Source organism: Pollicipes pollicipes, unplaced genomic scaffold (assembly GCF_011947565.3).
Source record: "Pollicipes pollicipes isolate AB1234 unplaced genomic scaffold, Ppol_2.1 Scaffold_4295;HRSCAF=5057_pilon_pilon_pilon, whole genome shotgun sequence".
Classification (NCBI taxonomy): domain Eukaryota; kingdom Metazoa; phylum Arthropoda; class Thecostraca; order Pollicipedomorpha; family Pollicipedidae; genus Pollicipes; species Pollicipes pollicipes.
Genome location: NW_023596461.1, coordinates 21,677,473 through 21,700,607, shown reverse-complemented (window position 1 = coordinate 21,700,607; position 23,135 = coordinate 21,677,473). Strand labels below are relative to the sequence as shown.

The 23,135-nt window shown below is 62.1% G+C and overlaps 1 protein-coding gene across 1 annotated transcript in view; it reads left to right on the top strand.

Annotated features, from left to right (window-relative positions):
- The window catches only part of LOC119097297 (DIS3-like exonuclease 2), a 38,632-nt gene that overhangs the window by 5,382 nt on the left and 10,115 nt on the right, over window positions 1-23,135 (top strand). The window contains exons 2-5 of the mRNA XM_037220345.1: window positions 12,778-13,004; window positions 14,689-14,910; window positions 20,355-20,634; window positions 22,337-22,390. Coding sequence (XP_037076240.1) covers window positions 12,778-13,004; window positions 14,689-14,910; window positions 20,355-20,634; window positions 22,337-22,390 — 783 coding nt within the window. The remainder of the gene's footprint in view (window positions 1-12,777; window positions 13,005-14,688; window positions 14,911-20,354; window positions 20,635-22,336; window positions 22,391-23,135) is intronic.

The following is a 23,135-nucleotide window of genomic DNA, read 5'->3' as shown; positions in this document are numbered from 1 at the left end:
GTCATTTGTTTTGCTGTCGTGGAGATGTTTAGCGTCTTCCAACCATGCTGCCAGCGATTGTCGTTTTATTGTGTTTTCTCTAGCAGAAGAAGGGCATAAAAGTCTGTTGATGTACGCCACTGTTTTTCATCTCGTGTCTGGCCTTGACCTATGCTCTGTTTGCCTGGTTGAGGCTGGTAACGTCGTGTACCAGGCCGACCGTGCTCTGCATTGTGCGTAGGTCGTGTTCTGTACCAGGCCAGATGCTGCTAGCAGTGACCCGTCAACCGTCGCCTGTCGCCCGGCCCGGTTCCACTGCCAGCTGACCTCCACCCTGTACACTCACTAACGTTAACCCACATGATACGCGTCTCTTATGTCCGTTGAGATCTGGTGTTGACGCAAACATCAGCGTTAGAAGAGGCCGTTGTTTTGGGCGCGTACCGCCGGGGCCGGTTTTGCCCAGCTTCGTCGCGTGCGGTGGGGCTACCTTTTCCGACTACTCTAGCCACCCCAACGAGCGGCGTCGCCATGGGAAGTGGCAGGACCAGAACTGCTGTGTCAGCCTCGGGTTAATGATGAGGTAGCATCTTGTTGGGCTCGGAATGGAATTGATTATTCGAAGGCCAGTGCCTTGTGGCATTTGATTGTCACCACGAAGTTATAGATGGGCTGAGGTGCATAGAGCCCGCTTTAGTAAGGACGGTCATCTACAGATGAATCGGAGGCAACGTTTCATCCTCAGTGGGCCTGAAGCAGCTCGCGATTTTTACCTACATCAATTACGTGATCAGTACTGAGTTATCGGTGACGTCATCTTAAATCCGTAGTTGTGTTGTTGTCACCCAGGCGTTTAACCCTTCACCTTTTAGTGGCATGACAACGCGGTGCTCCTCTGCGCCTTTTGGCCATTGCTGCCCCGGCTCGCCGCGGCGCTCTCAGCACAAGCTGGCGGCTCCGCTTGCGGAGCGCTCGGCGCAACCGGCGCGCCGCCGTCCGCTGCTTCCTCGTGACGCTCGAGCCGCGCTCTTCTGACCCGGCTACCAGGCTTATGAAGTCGCCTCCTCAGCGGAGCCCCAATGAATCAGCGAACGGCGACGCCGCGTGGGCGGCGCCGTTTTTGTGCCTGCCTCCTTCCACCGCTTTCGTGTTTGCCAAATGCGCGCCGCGTCGGCGTGCGCGAATACGTGACGCCGGTGCGCAGCCGTCCGGATCCGGGGCGTGGGTCCTCCGGCGGCGGTCCGCAGGTCCTTGCGGTCCTCTGGTGTGGTACCCGGACCCGACAGCGGTGGTCTTCGGACGACGTTACGCGAGCACACCTCCCCCCAGCCCAGCCGTATTTGCTGTCGAGGCGCCGGTTCGGGTAAATGTGCAGGGAGAGCATGACGGCCGAAGGGTTGTCATCGCTTGCGTGTGGTCGCGGTGACTGAGCAGGAGTTGAGTGTCGGGTAGGTCAGCAGGCCCCGTGTGTGTGGTCGCAGTGGTGCCGCCTGGCTGGAATGTTGTCAGGTCGGCGGGTTTGCTGGAATGTTGTCAGGTCCGCGGGTTAGCTGGAATGTTGTCAGGTCGGCGGGTTAGCTGGAATGTTGCCAGGTCGTCGGGTTTGCTGGAATGTTGTCAGGTCGGCGGGTCAGGGGGTTCGCTCTCCGCACGGGGCGCGCGTACTTTGTGGACACCGGGACCGGTCAGGTCAACAACAGCCGTCCAGTGCCGCGCGCAGTCAGCGCCTGCACCGACTTCCAAACAACTAGGGGGCACGACCCGCACAGGACACCGCGTCCACCAGCCCGCACACAAAGAGCCGTTTGGAGCGGCCGGACCGGCCGGAGCCCGGCGCGGCTACGGGTGCGTGCGCAAGGCGCGGCGGCACGGGGCGTGGCGTCGTGAGGTCGGCAGGGCCGGGAGTCGTGACCGCCACGGGCGTCCGGTGATCGGAAGTCCGCCGCCGCCGCGCCGGAACGAGAGGCACGCGGCGGTGATATGGGTCATGTCGCCGGCGCCGCGGCCCGTGTCAAGGATGCCCGCATGCTCGCGCCGCGCCGCCCGCGACCCGCACCCCCCCGAACGGGGCCGCGTCGCCCGCAGATGGGCGGCGTGCCACTCCAGTTTTCCTAATTGTATGACCCGTATTAGCCCGGCGTGGCGTACAAGGCTGGGCGGGGACGGCTTAGCCGGCTATGGCCGGTGGTCCTGTTCGCACCCCGGGAACGATTTCCGCCGCGCTGCCCCACCTCTGCATGATTCAGGTCACCGTCGTCTGATTACGCGCCGCACTTCTGTGGCCTACGAGCCCCGGGCGCCGCTTGGTCGCCTATCCGCACTAATTTACGAGATTTGATTGCAATTTATGGCGCGGTGCAGCGCGGTAACCAGCGCTACGCGGCCGGCGCTAACTGCGCCCCCGACTAATTGGAATGTTTCGACCAGCTGTGGACACGGCGGCGGGCCTCCTTGACATTTGTTTCGCGTCGAAGCCCGGTGTCCTCGACACAGCCCTGCGCTTGAGACCAGCAGCGGTTAGCGTCCCGCTCCCAGATCCCGCAATCTAAAGCTGGGTGGTCTTTAGCGTAAGTTAGCGTCCCGCTCCCAGATCCCGCCATGTAAAGCTGGATGGTCTTTAGCGTAAGTTAGCGTCCCGCTCCCAGATCCCGCCATGTAAAGCTGGGTGGTCTTTAGCGTAAGTTAGCGTCCCGCTCCCAGATCCCGCCATGTAAAGCTGGGTGGTCTTTAGCGTAAGTTAGCGTCCCGCTCCCAGATCCCGCCATCTAAAGCTGGGTGGTCTTTAGCGTAAGTTAGCGTCCCGCTCCCAGATCCCGCCATCTAAAGCTGGGTGGTCTTTAGCGTAAGTTAGCGTTCCGCTCCCTGATCCCGCCATCTATAGCTGGGTGGTCTTTAGCGTAAGTTAGCGTCTCGCTTCCTGATCCCGCCATCTAAAGCTGGGTGGTCTTTAGCGTAAGTTAGCGTCCCGCTCCCTGATCCCGCCATCTAAAGCTGGGTGGTCTTTAGCGTAAGTTAGCGTCCCGCTCCCAGATCCCGGCTGGGTGGTCTTTAGCGTAAGTTAGCGTCCCGCTCCCAGATCCCACCATCTAAAGCTGGGTAGTCTGTAGCGTAAGGTTGCACCATGCCCTGCTCGCTTTAAGACGGTACATGTCCTGGCTGCTGGCACACCTGTTCGTCATTCGTGACGAGCAATCCAAGAGATCGCCTTTGTTGTGCTGTCGTAGCAAAGCTTCCCTGACATTTTCACAGTTTGGTCGCACCAGCGTCTGCTCTTCCCCCCTGCAGCCTCCTCCAGCCCCCTCCCCCTCCCCCCTCGGTCTGCGGTCAGCCCTGCCGTGTCTCCTCCTGCACTGTGTCGGCTGGCAGTTTCCCACGGCGCCGGCCGGGTCGTGCGCCTGTAAAGTGCCGCAGCTGCCGCTCACGACGCAGCCGCCGCCGGCCGGGAGACCCTCGCAGTCACCGTTGACTGCCGAGCCCCTGTACCCCCATGGCGAGCGGGCCAGCGTCGCGGGCCGAGCCGCTAGCTGGTGATTTCGCTACCGTGCCGCCGCCGCAGTTGGTCGGGTCGGCTGGCGGCGCTGTCAGTCACAACTGACGGCGGTTTCAGTCTAGCTAGAGCTGTCTTTGGTCACTGGCGCTCCCAGTCAGTGGCGTTCGTTCGCGGCCTTGCAGCGCCAGCCAGTGTCATGCTTAACACGCGCTCGGGGGGCCGGTTGGATACCCTTCGCTCGGGTGGGGGGTCAATTTGATCCGCCGCTGATGTCTCAGGAACTGAGAGAGCCAGAGACACCACATTTACAGGCTGTGTTGGCCAGTACCTGAGCTCAGTTAGGCCAAAATTTGAAGTTCCTAGGTCCAATAAGTCAAACAAGGTCAATCTCCAGGTTGGTCTCCAAAGTGCCCCAGAACCTAGATACCTGTTTAAGCAAAATGTCGCATGCTCATGTAAGGACAGTGACCTTGTTTGGCCGTATAAAGGTCATGGTGACCAAAATCATATAAGACTGCTTTGGTTTCTGTATTTAAATAAGCGATAAAGATAACGCTAGACAGTATGTTCCTAAAAACAGTGTCGACCTGGGTCATTTTAGGCCATTGACCCATTCTGACCTTTGAGAAGTGCATGGAAGATGTTAAGTGCGGTTCGTGTTTTTCATAAACTCGAAATGAGCACCAGAAACTACTCCATACAGCAAACCCTCGAGTATTAGAACAGGCTGGTTTTGACCTTCGTCTGACCTTCGTGCCATATCATACCATACCAATTCCATTGACCTGAGGTCAATGGAATTTGTTCATTCAATTGTTGTGTTGCGCAAAAAAAGTATCTCAGAGATGTATGACTTCGCCTAACACTCCGTTGTTAGATCAGATTGAACGACTTCCTAGAAATCGACTTCGCAGAATCCATGGCCTGACTCTGACCTGACGTAAGTCAGCGACCTTACAATTAGCATCTAAATGTTTAATACCAAACGACCCGCTATACAGTTGTCTGCGGCCATACAAAATTTGGCGCGGCTACGCCGCGCCGTTCGAAAACCATTTTGGAAAATCGTCGGGGGATCAACGTAACCCCCATCCCGAGCGCGTGTTTAACCGGTTGCGGTCTCAGCCAGCGGTACGCTCAGGGCAGGCTGCCGCAAGTCCAACTCGCCAACTATCGCCAACAAATCGCATCAAACAAAACCCACCGGTTCGTGACGGGTCGGCGTCGAGACGCTTTACGACGTGCTGTGGGATGCATGCTTGCGGTACAACATGAAGAGGCCGCGTCGAACCGACCTGATGTTGTCGCTCGGCCCGCTGCGGCGGCGCGGGGTCATCGGCCGGCGGTCAGATCTGACCCGACTGACCCGCAATCGGGGCTCGATGATGCAATGGTCGCCAGCCCGTGACGCGACCGGTGGAGGCCGCGCCCGTTGACCGGCTGCTGGTCCACGATGTCCACCGCCGGACGGGGTGGTGGGGAGCGGGCTAAAATGTGATCCATTCGGCGCACATCTGGAGGAACCTGATGCACGTCAAGCAGGGCACTAGCGGGCGGCCCTCCTCCCTCGCCACGTTGGTGATGTGCCGTGCTGGCGAGGGCTCAGCGACGACTGGGATGGCTTGGCACATCCCCTGGACCGTCTGATCAGTTTTGGCATGCGACTCACACCGCGTCCGTTTGGTTCGAGATATCGCAGACGTCGTGCTTAAATCATTGGTCCGCGGCCATCAGTCGTTCCCGGTACGAGCGTCCGATTGGTGGCTTGCAAAGTGCAAGCGCCCGAGTGCATCAGCACTCCGAAATGCGTAGCCGCCCACACGTTGACGTTTCGCATAAAAACAAGTCCATAACTCACGCGCGGATCGGTGTCGGCCGGCGCGCCCTGTCGCCGCCGAGCCCCCGGGACGAGAGCACGTCGGCCGCGGCGGCACCTCCGCACAAACACGATGCGTTATCGCTTCCATCTCCATATAAATTGATATGCTTGATTGTGTTACCGTACAAGGCGTTATCTTTTGCGTGCGGTTTTGTGATCCGCCGCGCGGACCGGCGGAAAAACGGGGCAGCGCGCCGGCCGCTCCAGGGCCGGTGTTTTACGGCCTGCTCTCCCGCCCGCGGCCGGCGTGCCGCCTCTCATTTGCGTCACTCAGGGCCGGCGTGAGGCAAGCGGCGGCGAACATGCGTGTCGGCCGGCGGCGACTTCGGGTCTCGCGTGACGTCCGGCGTCGGGCGGCGCGCGGTTTGATCCATGGCGCGGCTGGTGACCGCGCGCGACCCGCTGATCGATGACTGAGCGCGGCTCGCTCGGCTGAGTGATGGCGTCGGCGGGAACGCGCCGCGCTCTGTCGGCCGTCGGGCGGCCCGGCTCATCCGTTAGCGACTCAAACAGCCGACACGGGTTCCCGGCGTTCGGGCGAAGGATCGCCGCGGATCCTTTACGCTAATGGGCAAGAACACAGTCATAAGCACCGGGGTGTGCCCGAATAATGACGCTTTTTACGGAACCGACTGCGAAATGCGCCGTACAAATGTCCTCAGCGAGCATGCCTCACGGCACATGACATGACACGTGTAAGAAAATATTAACCGAAATGAGCATGCGTGGTATGTACTTATAGAGTACGGTCGGTTCTCCGTACCTGTAGGCCTGAAATGGTCGACGGTGGGGAGACGGAGAGAAACGGTGCGATAGTCGGGCCCCGGCGTTTGGTTCCGTGCGGCTCGACTCCCAGTGACCTACTGATGACATCCGCTTTCTTACGCGAACTCTGAAGGGGACTGGTAACGATGAGCGTCGGAGAACGAGACCTGCCTGCAGCTCTCGGTGACTGGGCGCCGCCGACCGCAGCGGACCTATCGACACCGACGCGGGGTCGCACGGCGCTCAGGCGGCCTTTCTCACCCGGAGCTGGGAATGTGGGCGGGGCGCGGTCACGGCGTGATTGCAGGATCAGGGGCCAGGCTCCGCGCGCGTGGCTTTCCAGCGGCGTGCGCGCGGCTCGTTTTCCGGTACGGTTTGATCACGGTGGGAAGCGTGCCTGCGCGCGGAGCGCTGCGGTTTCGCGAGGGCCGCTCAGACTGAACGCGGAGAAGGCCGCGATCGCAGGCGACGAGCGCGGCGCGTCCGACGTCGGTTCTCATCCGTCTCTCCGATAACTCACCCCAGGCGCCCGGTCACCTATGGACTGATCTCTGGCTCGAGGGGGCCATTGGCCGGAGGAGCTTCACTTGTCGCGAAGGCTAGCATCGACCCAGTCGGATGGATGAGAAGCTATTATGTACTTAAAACGTCCCTTTGCTCTGCCAGTAACTTTGTGAAATTCCGTCGTCATTACCTGCCTAACTTCCACCCTTTTGTCTTTTCACCATGTAGGCCCTACGTCTCGGAGAATTCTGAGATCCGAACGCTTAAAATTCAACACCGTAAGTCAACTCAAGATGTCACTGGCTCACACGCGTATTCTACACGATCCAACAGTGGTGTGAGTTATCGCCTCTCTTTTGAGATTGGCCGCCGGGGGCGTTCGTCGCGTCACGTGGCGGCGTGGCGGGACAGCGTCATGCGAGCTGGCCGCGGTTCGTCGGCCCTTCCAGGGCTCTCACCAGCCGCGCTCCGGCCCGCTCGCTGCATGCCCCCGCCCCCGTCCGCCGCCGCGTGACGAGGCACTCCTAGGACGTTTGGCAAATACCGAATTGTCGTCCATTGTTCCCGCGGCGGCCGTCGCTTTACATCTGAATACGCGCGGCATCGGCCCGTTGTTGCCGAATAATGGCTCGTTTTTGTCGCGCCGGCGCGCTCTGTCGCACGGTTCGGGAATTCCGCGGACGTTTTGACCTTCGCGCGCGTCGTCTACCGGATGTATTGGTTGTTGGGCCCGCCACCCGATCCGCGTCGTCCATGTCTGTCTGTCTGTCTGCCTGTCTGTCCGACAAATTGACAGACATGAACATCATTGTCAGACAGCCTCTGTGTCTGCCCGTCTGTCCTGTGTCCGTGCGTCCATTTGAAATCCTTCCGGGACCGGGCAATGGCTACATATTTCCAAATGCGTTGGAGGTATGATCATGATGGAGATGATGAAGATCATGATGATGATGCATATTTATACATGTATGATATGGACAACCTTAATGAACAGGTCTGGTCTCATTGATTCGAGAGCTTCGACAAGCTAGTCGTCTTGTCTCCTTGCCTTTCGAGAGATGTCGAATCATCGCCTGCAGACCCACTCGGAGCTCATCTGTGCAGTAGTGGCCCTCTGCTTGGTCGGAAGTCGGGGTCCCCTGGCGAAGCGAGGCTCGCCGGGACTTCCCATCGCCCTCCCGGGTGCTGTCGACCCTCGCCCGGGGCTGACTCACGCGCCTCGGGACTTTCCATGTGCGACCCGTGCCACTAGCTGCACATAACTACCGATTCCCCGTAGATCGAATGGCGGCGGCGCCGCGCCGACGCCGCCGCGTCGGTCAGCGCCGGTGGCGGCCGGTCAGTGCCGGCTTTGGTCGGCCGACAGTCGGAGCGGACGCGTCGGCGAATCCTCGGGCGCATCGGCAGTTGGGTCGGGCGACCATGTGGATGAACTGCTCCGAGTTTAAGCCCAGGCGGCAGCTATACGGTTCCGCAGGCTCATAACGGCTTTAGCCGGGCTATGAAATTAGAGCGTTCAGTTGCAAAATCCTTCAGTCATGGAAGGAGGATGGTTTGAGAGATGAAGAAGACCTAACAACTTGTTTACGACGTAGAGAAGCAGTGGACATGCATTGATCTGAACACCATGCTATGCATCCGGCATGCCTGGTGCCCCTCCAGTGCTACCCGACTGCAGCACGGTCTTTCAATGGCCGTGCTTTATGTTGCAAGTACCTCGTCACCCACACACCACGAGCCCTACACCGAGGGTGACCTCTGCCGAGCGGCGATCTGCGGGCCGCCGCTGTCGTCGGCGGAGCGGCGTCCGGCGCCCCCGCCGCCACCGTCGGCCACAAACACGGCCCTGTTGACCGTGTCTGCAGGCGGGACGGCAGATGGCGTGCGGGCGCCGGCACAATGCGTCCAGTAATGAATGGGCGCCGCGACAGACCGTCCGTCTCCGGCGGGCTGACGTCAGCGGCCGCTCGCCGAGGTCGCGCCGACCTTGCTCTTGAATCTGGCAGCGCGCGACAACGCGCACCGCCTTCGGTGCCGCCGGCGGTCGCCGGGCACTGCGCGGCCGCCCCGGCAGAACGCTTCCCCTCCTCCCCCTCCCCGGTCACGCGGCGAGTGCGGCTGACGCCGCTGACGTGCCGCGCCGCCGTGCGTGCGGTGTTGTCCGTGGTCGCGCGGCCGGCGGCGGCTGTTGTCGGCGGCCGTGGGATGTTGTCCGTGGCCGCGGGGGCTGTGCGCGGCACATCCGGTTGCGCTCGGCGCCGCGGAGGAGGCCCGAGCGGCTCCAGCCGCGGGCCCGGCGGCGCCCCGGCGTCTGGGGAGCGGCCAGCCGGCATGGGACTCCGCTGCAGAGTCTCCCCCCCCCCCCTTACCCACCTGGCGTTGATTTGCATAGTCCGCGTTGGTGTGATGGCAGGCGGAAGGTGCGGCCATGGAATGACGGCGAGCGTAGTCTGCGCGGACTGGGACCGGTCATCACCCGTCCGCCCTGCGCGCCAGCGCTCGGTCAGGTCCGCATTCTCGGCCTGCAGCGGGCGGAGGAACGCTCGCTGCGAACGCCCCGTTACTGCGGCGGACGCTGCCCCGAAGTCGAGGCGACGGCGATCGGCGGCTGTGCGGATGAGGTCTGCAGCTTGCACTGGCGCCGCATCCTGCCGCTCCCAGTCACGACTAACGGCCGCAGTGATCGGTCGGGCTCGTTAGCGCATTGGCGGCGGCGGCGGCCACAAACAGCGGCGCCGCCGTCTGTTCCGCGGCTGTTGTGACGTTTGTAGCCATCTCGGGCGGCCCGTGCTCTCGGCCGACGGCGGCGGCGCCCTGGACCGCCGCGTTCGGCTCCGGCCCGTCGCCTGGCGGCGGAATCTGAAAACGCGCCCCGGACCTTTGCGGCGAGCGCGCCGGACACCCGATGTGTCGCGCGCTGACGGCAGCTGGGCCGTGCAGGTGACACCAGACGGCTCCGCATGACAGCGACGTCAGGGGAGGCGGCATACCGATGGTGACTAAGGCTCAGGTGACCTGGATTGGTGGGCTTGTGCGCAGTAGCGGGCGGATAGGAGCAGTGATTCCGTCATAAAAGACAACATGCCGTGACCCGACATTGTGATCGCCATCGCCGTCCAATGGCGTCATTTTCTCAATGTCATTACCTTGTTCGCTTTAACGTGTGGTTGTCACTTGCCGCTTGGTTTAACTCGCTCTTCGCGTACAGTGTGTTGGCGCTGCGGGCGCCATCAGCCACTTCGTCGATGCGCTGATGGTGACGCGACAGACGCAAGTAAACAGCATGTCATCGCCCGGCGTTTCGCTTCATTGACCGGGCTGCCCGTGTCAACACTTCCGCATGGTGTGGCCCCACTCGTGGGAACCAGGCCTCTCTCGCTCCTGCCTTGCATATATTTTACATTATGCAATGCACCGCACGACAGGCGGCAGTTCACAGAATGAACTGCCGTCACCCGTGTGCTCGCGGCCCCCGGAGTCGCACGACCGTCCGAGTCCGACATCCCGCTGGCAGCATTTACATGTGCTGCCACCTGCGGCTCGTCGGAGCTCTCGCTGGCCGGCCTCCACTTGTGCGCACTCATCGACTATACCGTTGCCATGGCGATGCGCTGGCGAGTGTCCGCGGCGAGATTCAGCGCAGCGCCGCACCATTTGTCTCCGTCCGTGAACTACGCCCGATCAGCCGCGATGCGGTGGTGCAGAGCGGCCGCGCCGCCCGCCCCCTGCCGGCCGGCGGCTCGGCGCCGACCCGGACCGGCGCGGCCCCGGATCGGCTGGCCTCCCGGCGTGAGCGGGCCGCGTCACATCACGGCGCCGGCGCTGTGACGGACGGGGGCGGCGCGGTCACGCGGACGGCGGCCGCCGCTGTCGGCGCGTGTTCCCGTGCCGCCGCGCCGCTGGACGCCGCCGACGGAGGTCACGCCGCCGTCGCCGCCGCCGCCGCCCGCTGCTGTCCGTAGTCCGCCGCCCGCCGCCCGCCGCCCGCCGTCCGCCGTCCGCCGTCCGCTGTCCCGCCGCCCCGGCCGTCCGCCGTCCGCCATCCGCTGTCCCGCCGCCCCGGCCGTCCGCCGTCCGCCATCCGCTGTCCCGCCGCCCCGGCCGTCCGCCGTCGCCGCTGTGACTCGCGATTATTTGGTGACACGTCGCGAGCCCGTTTTCGGGAGCTAATATTCCCGCGTGCACGCGCAGCGCTCGGCCGCAGCCGCGTGTTTATACGCGCCGCGCCGGCGACTACGTTCTCACGTTAATGTTCCGCACAAAAATATGCCGGGTTCGGTGCTGGACTGACGGTTCCCCGCTGGGCAACCACCGGTGTCCGCTCATGAATAAGCGCGCGCGCGCGCGCCGTCGGCCCACGCACTCGGCAAAAAGTGACACCAGCGGCCGCCCAGCCGGCGGGCCGCGCCGCCACTTCAGACTCGCAAACTACAGAGCGGCGTCGCCGTCTCCTGCGCTGGGCGAGCGGTGGCCCCGCGATACGGGCCATTGGTGCCTCCCCCGGCTGTGGACGTAACCACCGCTGGTTGGGCAGAGGTGAAAACCTCGGGGTCAGTTCAGCGCCGGGCGCTGCGCGGCGACCGGCGCCGCGGTCGAGCCGGCTCCGTCGCCGCGAAGGCGCCGGTCGGCGGCGGGCTGCGGTTGCAGGTCGCAGTGCGTGTTGTCATGTAACAGCACGCCGACCCGCTGCAGGAAGGAAAGCGGCCGTGGCAGTGCTGACCGCGCGGTCACGTGTGACCACCGCGCCGTTTCCCATGTGGCGTCATCGTCGCTGTCGTAGGGTCCCGGTTTGGAACTGGGGCGGTCGTGCTCACCCGCTGCGCCAAAGTCACCAGTGATACCTCACCAACGGGCTTAGAAAGTCCCCAAGAACACGGGGATTTGTTGCGATATCCTGGCTATGTACCATGCCAGCTTTGGTCTTATCGGCTCGTGAAGAGTGCCGTTGGAAGCCATTCTGCAGTGTTATTTGTTCTCAGTTGTCGGCTTCATTGAGCGGTCGAGGCGTTGCCGGTGTGGCGCATAACTCAGCATCCGGGCTCACCCCACGAGCGTCGGTGGGCGTAACAGCGGGCAGCGCGTGACCAACAGCAGTGCCCGTCCTGTGATCGATGCCTGACCGGCCGGCGTGGGCGGCGCGAAACGGCTTCATATGCCGCACCCAGCCAACAGCGCTGCCCTCAAAGACGTGACCGGGCTGCCGAGCTCGACCTGGGAGCTGCATACGACACGCGGCGGGGGCTCCTTGACGCGCTCCCCGCTCCGCGTGGGCGCCGCCAACTGCGGAGAAGAGCCGCATCGTCAGGGCCGGCACGAGCACGCGCCGAGGCGGAACGGGGTACCGCCGGTGCCTCGGGTGCAACACGATCGGGTGTCTGCTGCAGGGTCCTTTACTGTTTCCTGCTTTTGTCGCGGCGGCGGCGTCGGCGGACAGCACAATGCGGCCGGCGGCTTGTCCGGGCGCAGCGGGGTGTGACGCTCGCGTGACGGACCTTCGGGGCGGGGCGCGCAAGCTCGCCTCGTGGGATGGAAACGAGCCGGGTCGCGGGGCTTGGCACCCTGTCGCCTCGTTTACGACCGTTTGTTGTCATCTGTCGAGGCGTCGACTTCTTGCGCGTCGCATAAATTGCTGTTAATTTCGCACATCCTCCCGGGGAGCGGTTTTGCGCGGCGGCTGTTTAGCCGTCTCATCGCGACTGCATAGGACGCGAGGGCGGTGCCCTCGCTGAACGGAAATTGAGTGTTTGGTCGGCGCCAAGTCGTGCTCAGCCTAATTTCCGCCGGCCTGCCTGCCTGCCCTTGCGGGCTATACCCGCCTCGCCCTCTGAGCAATCGCCTCTGCTTGTTCAATCCATTTGCGGTACTGGCATTCAATTTATTTTACCGCACGTTCATGGACCTTCTTGTCACGTGCGTGACATTCAGAGACATGCAGCGTCTGACTGCGGTGTCCCTTGTGCTTTGGGTACCACAGGGATGACTGGTGGGTTTGCAACAATGCACATTTTTAACTATTATTCGTTGACAGACTTGAATTTGCGGCGATATCCAAGATCGCTGTGCTTCGGACGACCCCACGTCCATTGACTGTCAGCGCATGGCTTGTGGTCTATCCCAGTCATCTGACAAAATATTTTACGCGTCTGTCTCTCTTCCGCAGTCTTGTGCGTCGTTCATCCACGTCAACGAGGGGCCATCGCCCCGGTCCCTGAAGACCGACTTCGAGGACATCGAGGATCACGCGGCACTGATAGGTTTGCAGGCGTTGACCTTGAACCTCGCTTCGGCCAATAGGGTCTCTGAGGAGCCTGAACCGCGCAAGAAGTGCCTGAAGCCTCTGAGCATCTCCACGGCTCGCAAAACACCCGAGAAGCACGTATCCATCAGGTATGCGTCATGTGACTCGTTTCATTTCTGTGGGAGGCAATTTGTGTCGATGTCAGCCATGTGGTGCAATCGCCCTTCTCGGTCGCTGTTGTTTTGTAGTGTGTTCGGGAAACCCGCGCCTGTTAAAGCGTGTGCTAGTATGGCAACATAGCATAGTTGCAAGTTACAACGGATAAACACGGAGTAGGCCACATTGTAAGCAAGTTAAGTGAAGCTTACGAACGAAACTGACAGCATCATGGATCCCTTGCTCTTGGATTGAGTCAACTGGTGAGAAACATGCTCACTGACGCGCGCAAAGTTGTGCGAAATCACGTCACAACTGACTCAGTATTTATACAAGTACGTTTAAGCGGGCAAAGGAATGAATTGTTTGTTTCATGAACTCAATCCGCATATTTCGGGCTAAGGGGATAAACTGCAGTCACTTCAGCCTCAGTATGTGGCAGAATCATCCAGCCTTTGCCGGCGTGCTGACATAGTAGAACAAACGACAGCTGAAACACGGACTTGAGTGCCACTTATTTACTCGCTCGCCTCCGTTCCGACTACTCTTGGCCGGAGAAAACACAACGACTCCTGTGCCCGAGAAGGCGCCGGCTGATGCAACGGTGCAGGTGGACACTCCGTACCGTTTTGTCAACGTTGACTCAAGGGCGGTGCCCCTGCACATTGGCTCCGCATTCACCACAATGACGTCGTCCTCTTGCAACCTGGTTTCCCTCTGTTACGGTCGAACAGCGCCGTGTCGAGAGAGCACCCCTGGACGTCCGCATGGCCTGATCTGGCTTCATCTGGCCCTTGAAGCGCTCGTTTTTTATTAAATTTGTTCATTCGCAACTATGAGCCAATTTTTTCTTGATAGCGCCATTTAACTAGTACCCACCGGTGTATTAAAAGGCGACAGCTGCCAACAGAAAACTTTGAACTCATGCCGAAAAACCAGGATCTCAAGGCCTTCCTGCTTATTTCATTTCCATTTCATATTTATTACATCGCCGTTCGGTGTGCGCTCCTGGCAGTCCGCTGTGGGCCGCTGTCCGCGTTATTGGCCGAACTGAACTCCGTGGCTGCCGTTGTCGGCACTCCACGCTGCTGGTTGGGACCTGGTCTAGAAATAGATCTAGATCTAGGACCTGGTCTAAGCATAAGTATTTTATAGTGTGCCCCATCAATAGCTTGTTTATGTTCCAGAATCAAAATAGTTTGAAAGCGAGCGGCATTAGATATGCGAGATGCATGCCAATTTGTGACAACATAATGATACCGGCTGTCGAAAAAAATCCAAAGTTGTTTGCCCCTCTCCGTCTAATCGCCAAATTGGGCTTGGTAATTTTTGCATTCAAACAATTTGCAATCCAATCAGCACATCTATTCCCTTCCCTCCCCACCGTCCCAGTCTTCTGTCGGCAGCTTCCAGTGTCGGCTCTGACCCGTATAACCTGCCCTGCTCTGCCCCTGCTCACAGCCCGCTGTCGGAGACGCCGCACAGTGTCGGCTTTGGCCGTCTGCCCTGCCCTGCCCTGCCCTGCCCTGCCCTGCCCTGCCCTGCCCTGACCTGCCCTGACCTGACCTGACCTGACCTGACCTGACCTGGCCTGGCCTGACCTGGCCCGCCCACAGCCTGCTGTCGGTGACGCCCCTCGTTGTCTGTTCTGAGCGTCCGCGCTGCCCCTGCCCACAGCCCGCTGTCGGTGACTCCCCGCAGCGTCGGCTCGAGCGCCCGCAGCCGGCCGTCTCCGTCGCGCAGCGACTCGTCGGGCTTCCAGAGCCTGCCGAGCCCGCAGAGTGCCGGCTCGGACGGCTCGCTCGGCTCCGGCTCCGGCTCCGTCTGCTGGCACCGCGGCCGCATCGCCGGTGATGCGCGTGTCTTCACCAATCACAGCAACATGGAGGTCAAGCCCAGGTGCGTGCGCCGAGTGACCGGCCGTCGCGTTCGAAGGGGGTCGTCGCCGGGCTTGACGGCTGACGCGGCTCTGTGGCCGGTGAGGGTGGGCGGCGCGCGCGCTTCGGTGGCCGTGTGGGCAGTGGGTGCGGACGTGGGCCGGAAAGGTGTGCCGTACGCCCCGTCCGCTAAGCTCGCAGGATAGGGCAGGGCCATGGTGGGCGGCCGATGTTCATGCATGTTGTGCATAGTGTTTATGCAGATAGACCGCGGTAACATCGGAATGGCCGTCACACTCTCGGCTATCGCCTCAGGCCCGCGCTGGATGGCCTAAATGTTGATGGTAACGACTGGAAATATTAGATCCGGGACCTCCCACGCCGCAATCAGCTGCGCAGAATGTGAACGGCGCGTCGGATTGGGGCAGCCGCTAGGAGGCAATTTCGGCTAGTCAGGGGCCCGCGGCACCGATTGCGCCTTCCTGGGGTGCTGCGCATGGTACGTGCCGAGAATCTGGAACGCCGAGCACTCTCGGGCATATCAAAGCTGCAGGAACGCCCAGATGAAAGCGGACGAGGTCCTCGGAACCAATCAGCGCACAGCTCGCCGCTATCACGCGCCGATCTTTCGCCCGCTGTCTCGGTGCCTTCAACAAAACGTCCCATCACTGCTCCGCACCCTCGGAGCGCCGGACACGTCTGAGACTAATGCCGTCAGCGGTGGCTCGTGCCGCGCTGCCAGTTCCCTGAAGGCGCGCCCGGCGCGTCGCCCTATCGGGCCCGAGCGGCGCCGGCCAGCAGTGAGCCGCCGAGCGCGCTCCGCACGCCGCCGTGGATGAATGCCGCGGGCGGTGGCCCGGTGGATCTTCGCCGGCGGCGGCGGCGCCTCGGTCGCGTCCACCGCGGCCGACTTGGTGACCTTCGCCGCCGCCGCCGCCGCCGCTCGTTGGCGCATGGTTCGACGGCTGGCCGTCGGCGACGTAGGGGGCACCCAGCGGTGACGCTGCGCCGCTGCCGCCGCTGGGGCGGACGGCGCGGGGCGCGTGACGCGACCGCGCCGCCTCCGCCACCGGTTTCTCAATGGGCGCGACTGGAGTCGCTCGCACGTGTCGGCCGTCTTCTTCGCGCCTTCTCCCGTGTCTCCTTTGACAGATGCAAATGCGCCAAGGCCGGTGCCGCCATTAGCACCCGATCGCATCGGCTGCCGAGGGCGGTCTCACGCGGCGGCGGCGACGGCGGCGGCGAGACGCGTGAGCGCTACCGAGCCCGGCCGCGCGGCCGCGCTACGGCCGGCGCTCGCGCGACGCGAGGTGTCGGGCTGGCTGACGATGTGGCCCCGCTCGCTCGGCGGCGATTGCCGCCGTCGGTCCGGCGTGGAGGCGGCCTGAGCGACTCGTGCCGCCGTTTACGTCCCGTGACCATCCGCTTCCCCCTTCTATTTCCGCCGCCTCCGCCCCGCCGGGACCGCGTGACGCCCGGCGCCGGCGACTCGCCGCGTCACGTGGCGTCACGCCGATGGTTACGAGCGTGTGACTGGCGCCCGGGAGGAGACGGCGTCGGAGCGGCGCCGGCCGCGGCCCGCGGGTGTTGCTGGCGTCCTCGCCCGCCCCGGGGGAACCTCGCGAGAGTGGCGGGACGGCACCGAGGCAGGCTGCCGGGACTTACCGAGGCACTCGCCGACGTCTCGTGGGCAGCTAGCGTCAAGTGTGGTCGTTGGCTCTTGAGGACATTGCGCGGCTGCTCTTCACACAGCGTCGGCAGGAGAGCACCGAGGCAGGTTGCCGGGACGTGCACTCGCCGACGCCTCGTCGGCAGCTGCCGTCAAGTGTGGTCGGTGGCTCTTGAGGACATTGCACGGCTGCTCTTCACACGGCGTCGGGCAAAGCGCAAACGCTCAGTCGGTGGCTGGTTGAGGCTTTGAAGTCGCCGTGGGTGATGCGGCAGGAAAAGTGGACACCCCTCAGGAGCATTTAGTGGAAGCGGGAGCGGGTGGGGGTTGGGGGAGAGCAGAACTATTGACAGTGAGCTCAAGGAACCGCACGCGACTGTTGTTCATCAGCCAGACCTGACGTTATGCCCTTGCCACACCTTTCTTGGCGTCTGTTGAAATGCAACATGCCGTTCGCCGGATCGGTGACGAGGAAGTCCTGAGTTGACGCTGGTACACTGAAGCGTGCGACGGGGTGCCGGCCGCGGCGCTTTGTCGTGTGCAGAAGCTGCTGAGGCTGCGTTCCGCGAATGATGGCGCCCCGTCAGCCCACGTGACCAGCCGGCTGACGCTGTCACGCCGCCTGAAGGGGCTGGCCTCCCACGCGGGCGGACGGCGCGCCGTTCGCGGAGTGCGGAGGACCGGTCCCATACGGCGGTGGCTGTCAGGCGGGACGGGTGTCAATGGGGCACCTGCCGCGGCTTCCCTGGCCTAGCGACGTCTCAAGGTAGCCGGGGAAGAAAGGGAACGTCCCTGAGATACATGTGTAGATAGGGAGGCATCGGAACATATAGACAGCGTGGAAGAAGACCAACATGATCAGGTCGTGGAGCTGTGACTATGTGAGCCGCGATTAAGTCGAGTCGCTGCCCAATTGGAACGTATTCTTGTACGCCTTGCAAGTGTCTTGTGTCTTGTGTAAGTGTCTTGTAATTGTTTTGTAAGGTATGAAATGCTGAAAGCATGGGTATAACCACTGTAGAAAGGGACTGGGACACCTGTCCTCAACTTTCCCAAAGCGAGATCTTAATGCTCTCGAATTTTGCCAATAGAACGAAGTTTTCACGTTTTTGCATTCCAATTTGTTATTATTTTCACGTCACGTCTCCACACTTTTTGGCTTTACCCCTCCAATCCTGATTTGCCCCTGCAATCTCAGGCAGAGTCGCGGTTACACTAATGGTTGAAAGTGACTGCTCTCAGCATTCAGTTACTGGCTCCGATAGCTTTTGACTACCCCCTGCACGCAGCGCATCTGGCTGCTGTCCATCAAAGGTGTAGCCACCGGTGGTCGGGGAGTGGTGGCGGCTCCCCTGGGGTGCGTGCCCGGCTCGGACACCGTGGGTGGCCCGCCGTCTCAGCGCGGGGGCGGCGATGTGACGCGCCCGCCGGTAGCGCCACAACGTGGAGCGTGGCTTAATGCGCTAATCCGCCCATCAGCCGCGGCGTGGGGCCATTAGCGTCTGCGGTGTCGTCTGGCTGGAGGTCGCTTGGCGTTCGGCGGTGCGGTCGCGTCCGGCGGGGTGATTGGAGTCCGCAGGCCGGCCGAGGCCTTGTCGTGGGGCGTTTGTGGGCCGGGCTGCTCTCATGGCGACCCGGCTCTCGCAGCGAGCCATCGACAGCGTTAGTTGGTCAGCAATGATGAAGCACGTCCGTATGTGTGGGGTACCGGACGGGAAGTCTTCAGCGGTGACATCGCGGCCGTGGGCAGCGTCAAAACGTTCTGCTCATCTTGTCCCGCTGATGGATTGCATGTAAGCGCACATTAGTGGGTTGAAAGGAGCGTGCTATAAACGCCTTTCTTGCCCAGAAATGTCGTTTTCCGGGTGGTCGTGAGAAGGCGTTGCAAAATGCAGACATTGCAATGGTCGGTGACGAAAAGCGTTACACATTTTATGGAATGGCATCACTTCGGCAGCGCCCAATGTCTCTACCTCCAACAAAACCTCGGAACACCTCAGGACAGCACTCAAAGGCCTCTCCGAATGTTGATCACTGTTGACACGCCCCGAGTCCGAGTCTTTCATTGGACGGCCGCGCGGGATCTGCAGCGGTGACGTTTCCGGCCGCGGCGCCGCGGCACCGCCCCTGCCCGCCGCAACGCGCGACCCCCGTCGCGGCCGCCCGCATGCGACCCGTTTGCGCTGCTTGTCGTGTCGGTGAGGCCCTGCGGCGGCAGCCGGGCCCCGCCGCGCGTCCCCGCGGTGCCGGTCGAGCCCTGGGTGGGTGCCGCGTCACCGCGGGCCGGGCACGCCTCCGGTCGTGCGTATTTGGCGCGCCTCCGTCGGAGATAAACCGCGCGGGAGCGGGCGGCGCGGCGGGGCGGCGGCGCGCCTCTGCCAGCCGCCGGCGTTGGGGATGGCGTGTGCTCTGCTGAGTGGGCTGCTAGAGTTCCGCGGTGGTGCTGTGGGGGACTGGTGTAGTTGTCAGCGGTCAGCTCTTGACACTGGACCGCTGCCCGTGATAACACACATTCACTGGCGACGCCACGGCTGCTGACGCTCGCCGGCTCCTCGATCGGTGCCGCGTCGACGGCCCGTGCCCCTGGAATGAGGCCGTGGACGTGTCGCCGTCTTACCGGTGAGGAGGATCACTTGGTTCTGGGAGACGCGATGACACCGATGCTTATTCAACGCCCGTGAATACCGTCAAACAATCAGCAAGACGGGGATCTCAGAGAGGTTACGTCTTCAAATAAGGAGACAACAGCTGGGTTGTGCCGGGTGCCGGGCGAACGCTAACTCGTCGCTTCTTCATCCGCCGTATCCATCAGTCGCTCCCCTCAAGGCCACGTCCGCTCGAGTCGCCAGCCCCCGGTGCCGTCTGACGCGGCGAAACTGGCCCTGATCGATGCTGACGGCGTTTCTCCGCCGGCTGCTCGACGTCCGCGTCCGCCGCCCAGCGGAGGTGGCCGCCGACAGTCGGCGCCGCTCCCCCAAACAAGACAGGAGGTCGGGACGGGGTCGAGGGGCGAACGGAGAGTTTCTCCTCGTCATCGGACGGCACCGGGCGCTGTTTGGACGGTGGGACGTGTGGAAAGCACTGGTGCTTGCCTGACTGAAGGGGCGGCGGCCGGGCTCGTTCGCAGGCTGATGGCCGTCGTTCGAGTTTTACGGCGGAGATATAGCTGTCCGACGACTGACACGGCTCGTTAAGACGGCCGCGGCTGAATATCTCGAGGTTTCACACCCAGCGGCCCTGAGAGGCCACGTCGTCATTCATTGAACGGGCGATACGGCGCCCGCGAATGCCTCCAGTGTAATGGATGATCGCGAATGGAAATGGCTTCGATGCGAGCCGTATGGGACAGTGCTAGCCGCATGGAATGATTCTCCCATGGTTTGTTTGGTTGCGATCGGGTCGTTTGGCGACACGCTTCTTTTCTGCTGGCCGTCACGGCGTCAACAGAGGCCGGATCAGTCAGTATGCCGGCTCTGATGTCGCGTATTCCGTCGCGATCATATGGTCGATAGCGAGACTATCGTTTCCGACGTTAAGCCTGTTCTGGTCATGTTTCCGTGGACAATGGTCCAATCGGATTACACTAATCCTCTTTCGCGACAAGTGCTTTGTTTCTTGGGCACCCGTGTTCGCTTAGCCGTTCCCAATAGCTGTTAATCAGCAGCGCGTGACGTTAAACGCCAGCACGTGACTGAAATTAAGATGCGAGTGGGGACCGGTCCGGGCGCAGCTCGTCCGATGACGTCATCTGCACTGGCCAGGCCTTGTCGCTGACTGACGTCCGCTGCCTGTTTCAGTGAGAGCCTGGAGTCGATAAACTCGCGCTCGGCCAGTGGAAGCGCCAGCAGACAGCGTCAGACCAACTCGCGGTCGCGCCAGGGAACGCCGCAGTCGCGCCAGGGCACGCCGCAGTCGCGCCAGTCTACGCCGCAGCCGCGTCACGGCACGCCGCACTCGCGCCAGGCCACGCCGCAGTGGCTCCACGGCACGCCGCAAAGGGAGAATCAGAGGACGTTTGAGGAGTACGCCACGATCTTCGACGTCCAGCAGGGGCTGAAGAAAGGGCAGCTGGTGGAGGTGAGTTGGGGTCTGAAGGGTTTTGGTTCGGCCACGTAATGCACTGTTATCTTTTCATCTTTTAACGAAACGTCTCGTAGTGTTCTTACACACTACGCGCCGTTTGATGATGTAAGCTCGGAAAGGAGGAAAATGGGCTGTTTCATTATCATAGGATTCTCGCGTCAAAACTTGAAAGCATGTTGTTCTCGTGTAGCGTAGCCCCGCGCCTCTTCCAGTCATCGTGACGAAACATCGGGCAAAGGGGCGCCTTTTCCCCGGACCCGGCGTTTACCGCGCTGTCGCCGATTAACCACGCGTTATCACCGGATAATACCGGCGGCCTCGCTCGCCGCGCCATCCCCGGCGCGGCGGCGTCCACTCGCGTTCTGTTACGTTATTCATGCTTTCGCTGCGCCGAGTGAAACCTGACGGGTGAGCGGTGCCGGCGGCCGCACCCGCTGCCCCCCCCCCCCCCGCCGCCCGAGCAGGCTGACCTCTGGGCGGGGCCGGTCACGGCCACCGGCTGATATAGTGGCGCGCTGTTTGTGCACCGTGACACTGTGTCGCCCGTCGGCCGCCCACCCGGCCGTGGGCTGCTTGCATGGCCCGCCCGCCAAGCGGTTAACGGCCTCGTGTAATGGGATGCTTGCGCGAGGCGCTTTTTGTGAAGGCGGTGCCGGCTGCGGCGTCGGTGGCATGCTCGCGATTTGAGTGGGGTGTTTTTGGCGTCGCATGATGGCGGGGTGATGGGGTTGCAAGGGCTTCCCACACTTGCAAGGCGGGACGGCCATGATCGTCGCCAATTGGTCATGATTCGCACGATGCTCGTCGCTGGGTCGTGGAGTTCTGAATGTCTTCGCGGTAAACTCTCACCAGCCGGACCTTCTCAGAGACTCTAGACGTCATCAGATCACTCAGTGTCGAGGTTAACAGGCCAACTACTGAAGAGCATCCGCCGACAAGAGCCAGTCACATGACTGAAAGCACTCCATTATTAAACACAAGCCCGCGGTGGTCATATTTCAATCAGATGAAAGGCTGCCTCGTTGGCTGGCGGCTTGGTTGTTTGATCATATTGCATGTGAATTACAAGCATAGGAATTAGAGGGGCGCTTGGCGGTGTGTGTTGAGCTCCAAACCACGCCTCCTTCAGTCGTGTTCCTTGTTTGGCCGGATCTCAATCCTGGGGCTCTGTGTTATCGGATCAGGACGTCCAGATTGCTGCCGTTGTCGCAGTCCCTAGGAGAAGTATTAGTGTAGCTGTAGTGCCGTAGTAGACTGTTGTTGCATCAGGCGAAGTTCCCGGGCCCGATTTCTGGTGTGTTGATGCACCGGGCACTATAAAGGGGAACCAAGCATCAAAACCAGCAAGGACCAACAGGGAGAGCTGTTTTACGCTCGTGTTAGCGCCCTCTTTCTCGTACACCACAAGGCGCCTTTTAGAATATTGGGGTCTAGCTTTCTATCTGAGCGTGTCAGTGCCTTTGCTGCGTGATCTAACTGAGAATGTGAACAATCGGAGGCATGTTACCTCACGTGGTTAGTTCGACATAAGACGTGCGTCAATGGATACGGCGTACGAGGTGTAGGACAACATGCTGCAGCCGCTGGTGCCCGTCATGCCGACCGCTGTCGTCAACATTCTTTATGTGCTGTAACGCTGGCGGCTTGCTCGGCGTCCCTCCGGGAGGCTGCAGTAACCCCGCTGTTTGCGTTTCAGGGTGTCCTCCGGATTAACGCGAAGAGCTACAAAGATGCATATATCAGCGCTCCGGTAAATCTTGGTATATATTGGTATTATTTCATTTCCGTCCTCTGTCCGCTTACTAACCACACTAAGAGGCTGCGCGCCGCCGGCTGAGGCGACGGTCCCGGGCCGTGACGGCGCCGGGTCGGCCCGCTGGCGCGGGCGCCGAGCGCGTCAGGTCAGGTCAGGTCACCCGCCGGCGGCGGTTAGCTGACCACGAGCCGGCCCGCGCGTGCCTCGCGACCGCCGCCCGGCCGGCGGCGCGCACTCGATAGTAGTGTAGTGAGAGGATGGGGTCGGCGCCCGGCGCGCCGGACGGCCGACGTGCCGCCTGTGAGCCGCGCCCCGGCCGCCCAGGGGCGCTCGCCAGCTCTGAGCGGCCGCCGCCCCGAGCGCCGCGCCCCTGCCGTCTCCGCGCCGGAGGTGGCGCTCGGGCCGAGGCGGGCGGCGGCCGTCCGGCGGCCGGGTGGTCCCCGGCGCACACTCACGGCCCGCCTTACTGACCGCACCGCTGACCGCGCAGGCCCAGCAGCCCGCCCGGCCCCGCTGATCCGCCATGCCGCAGCCGGGCCGCCCGCTGAGATCCGTCCCATGCCGCAGATGGTGTATGGATATGTGCTCTGGCCGCGGTGCCTCCGCTGTTGGCTGCCATGTTTCTGCGTCGGAGGCCCGCAGTGCTGGGCTGGTTTGTCAGCTCTGCGTGAATCCGTTACGGACCGGTGTAATGGCTCGGACGTGCGCTCGTCGCTCGCACAACCGTAAGCCCGGGCGA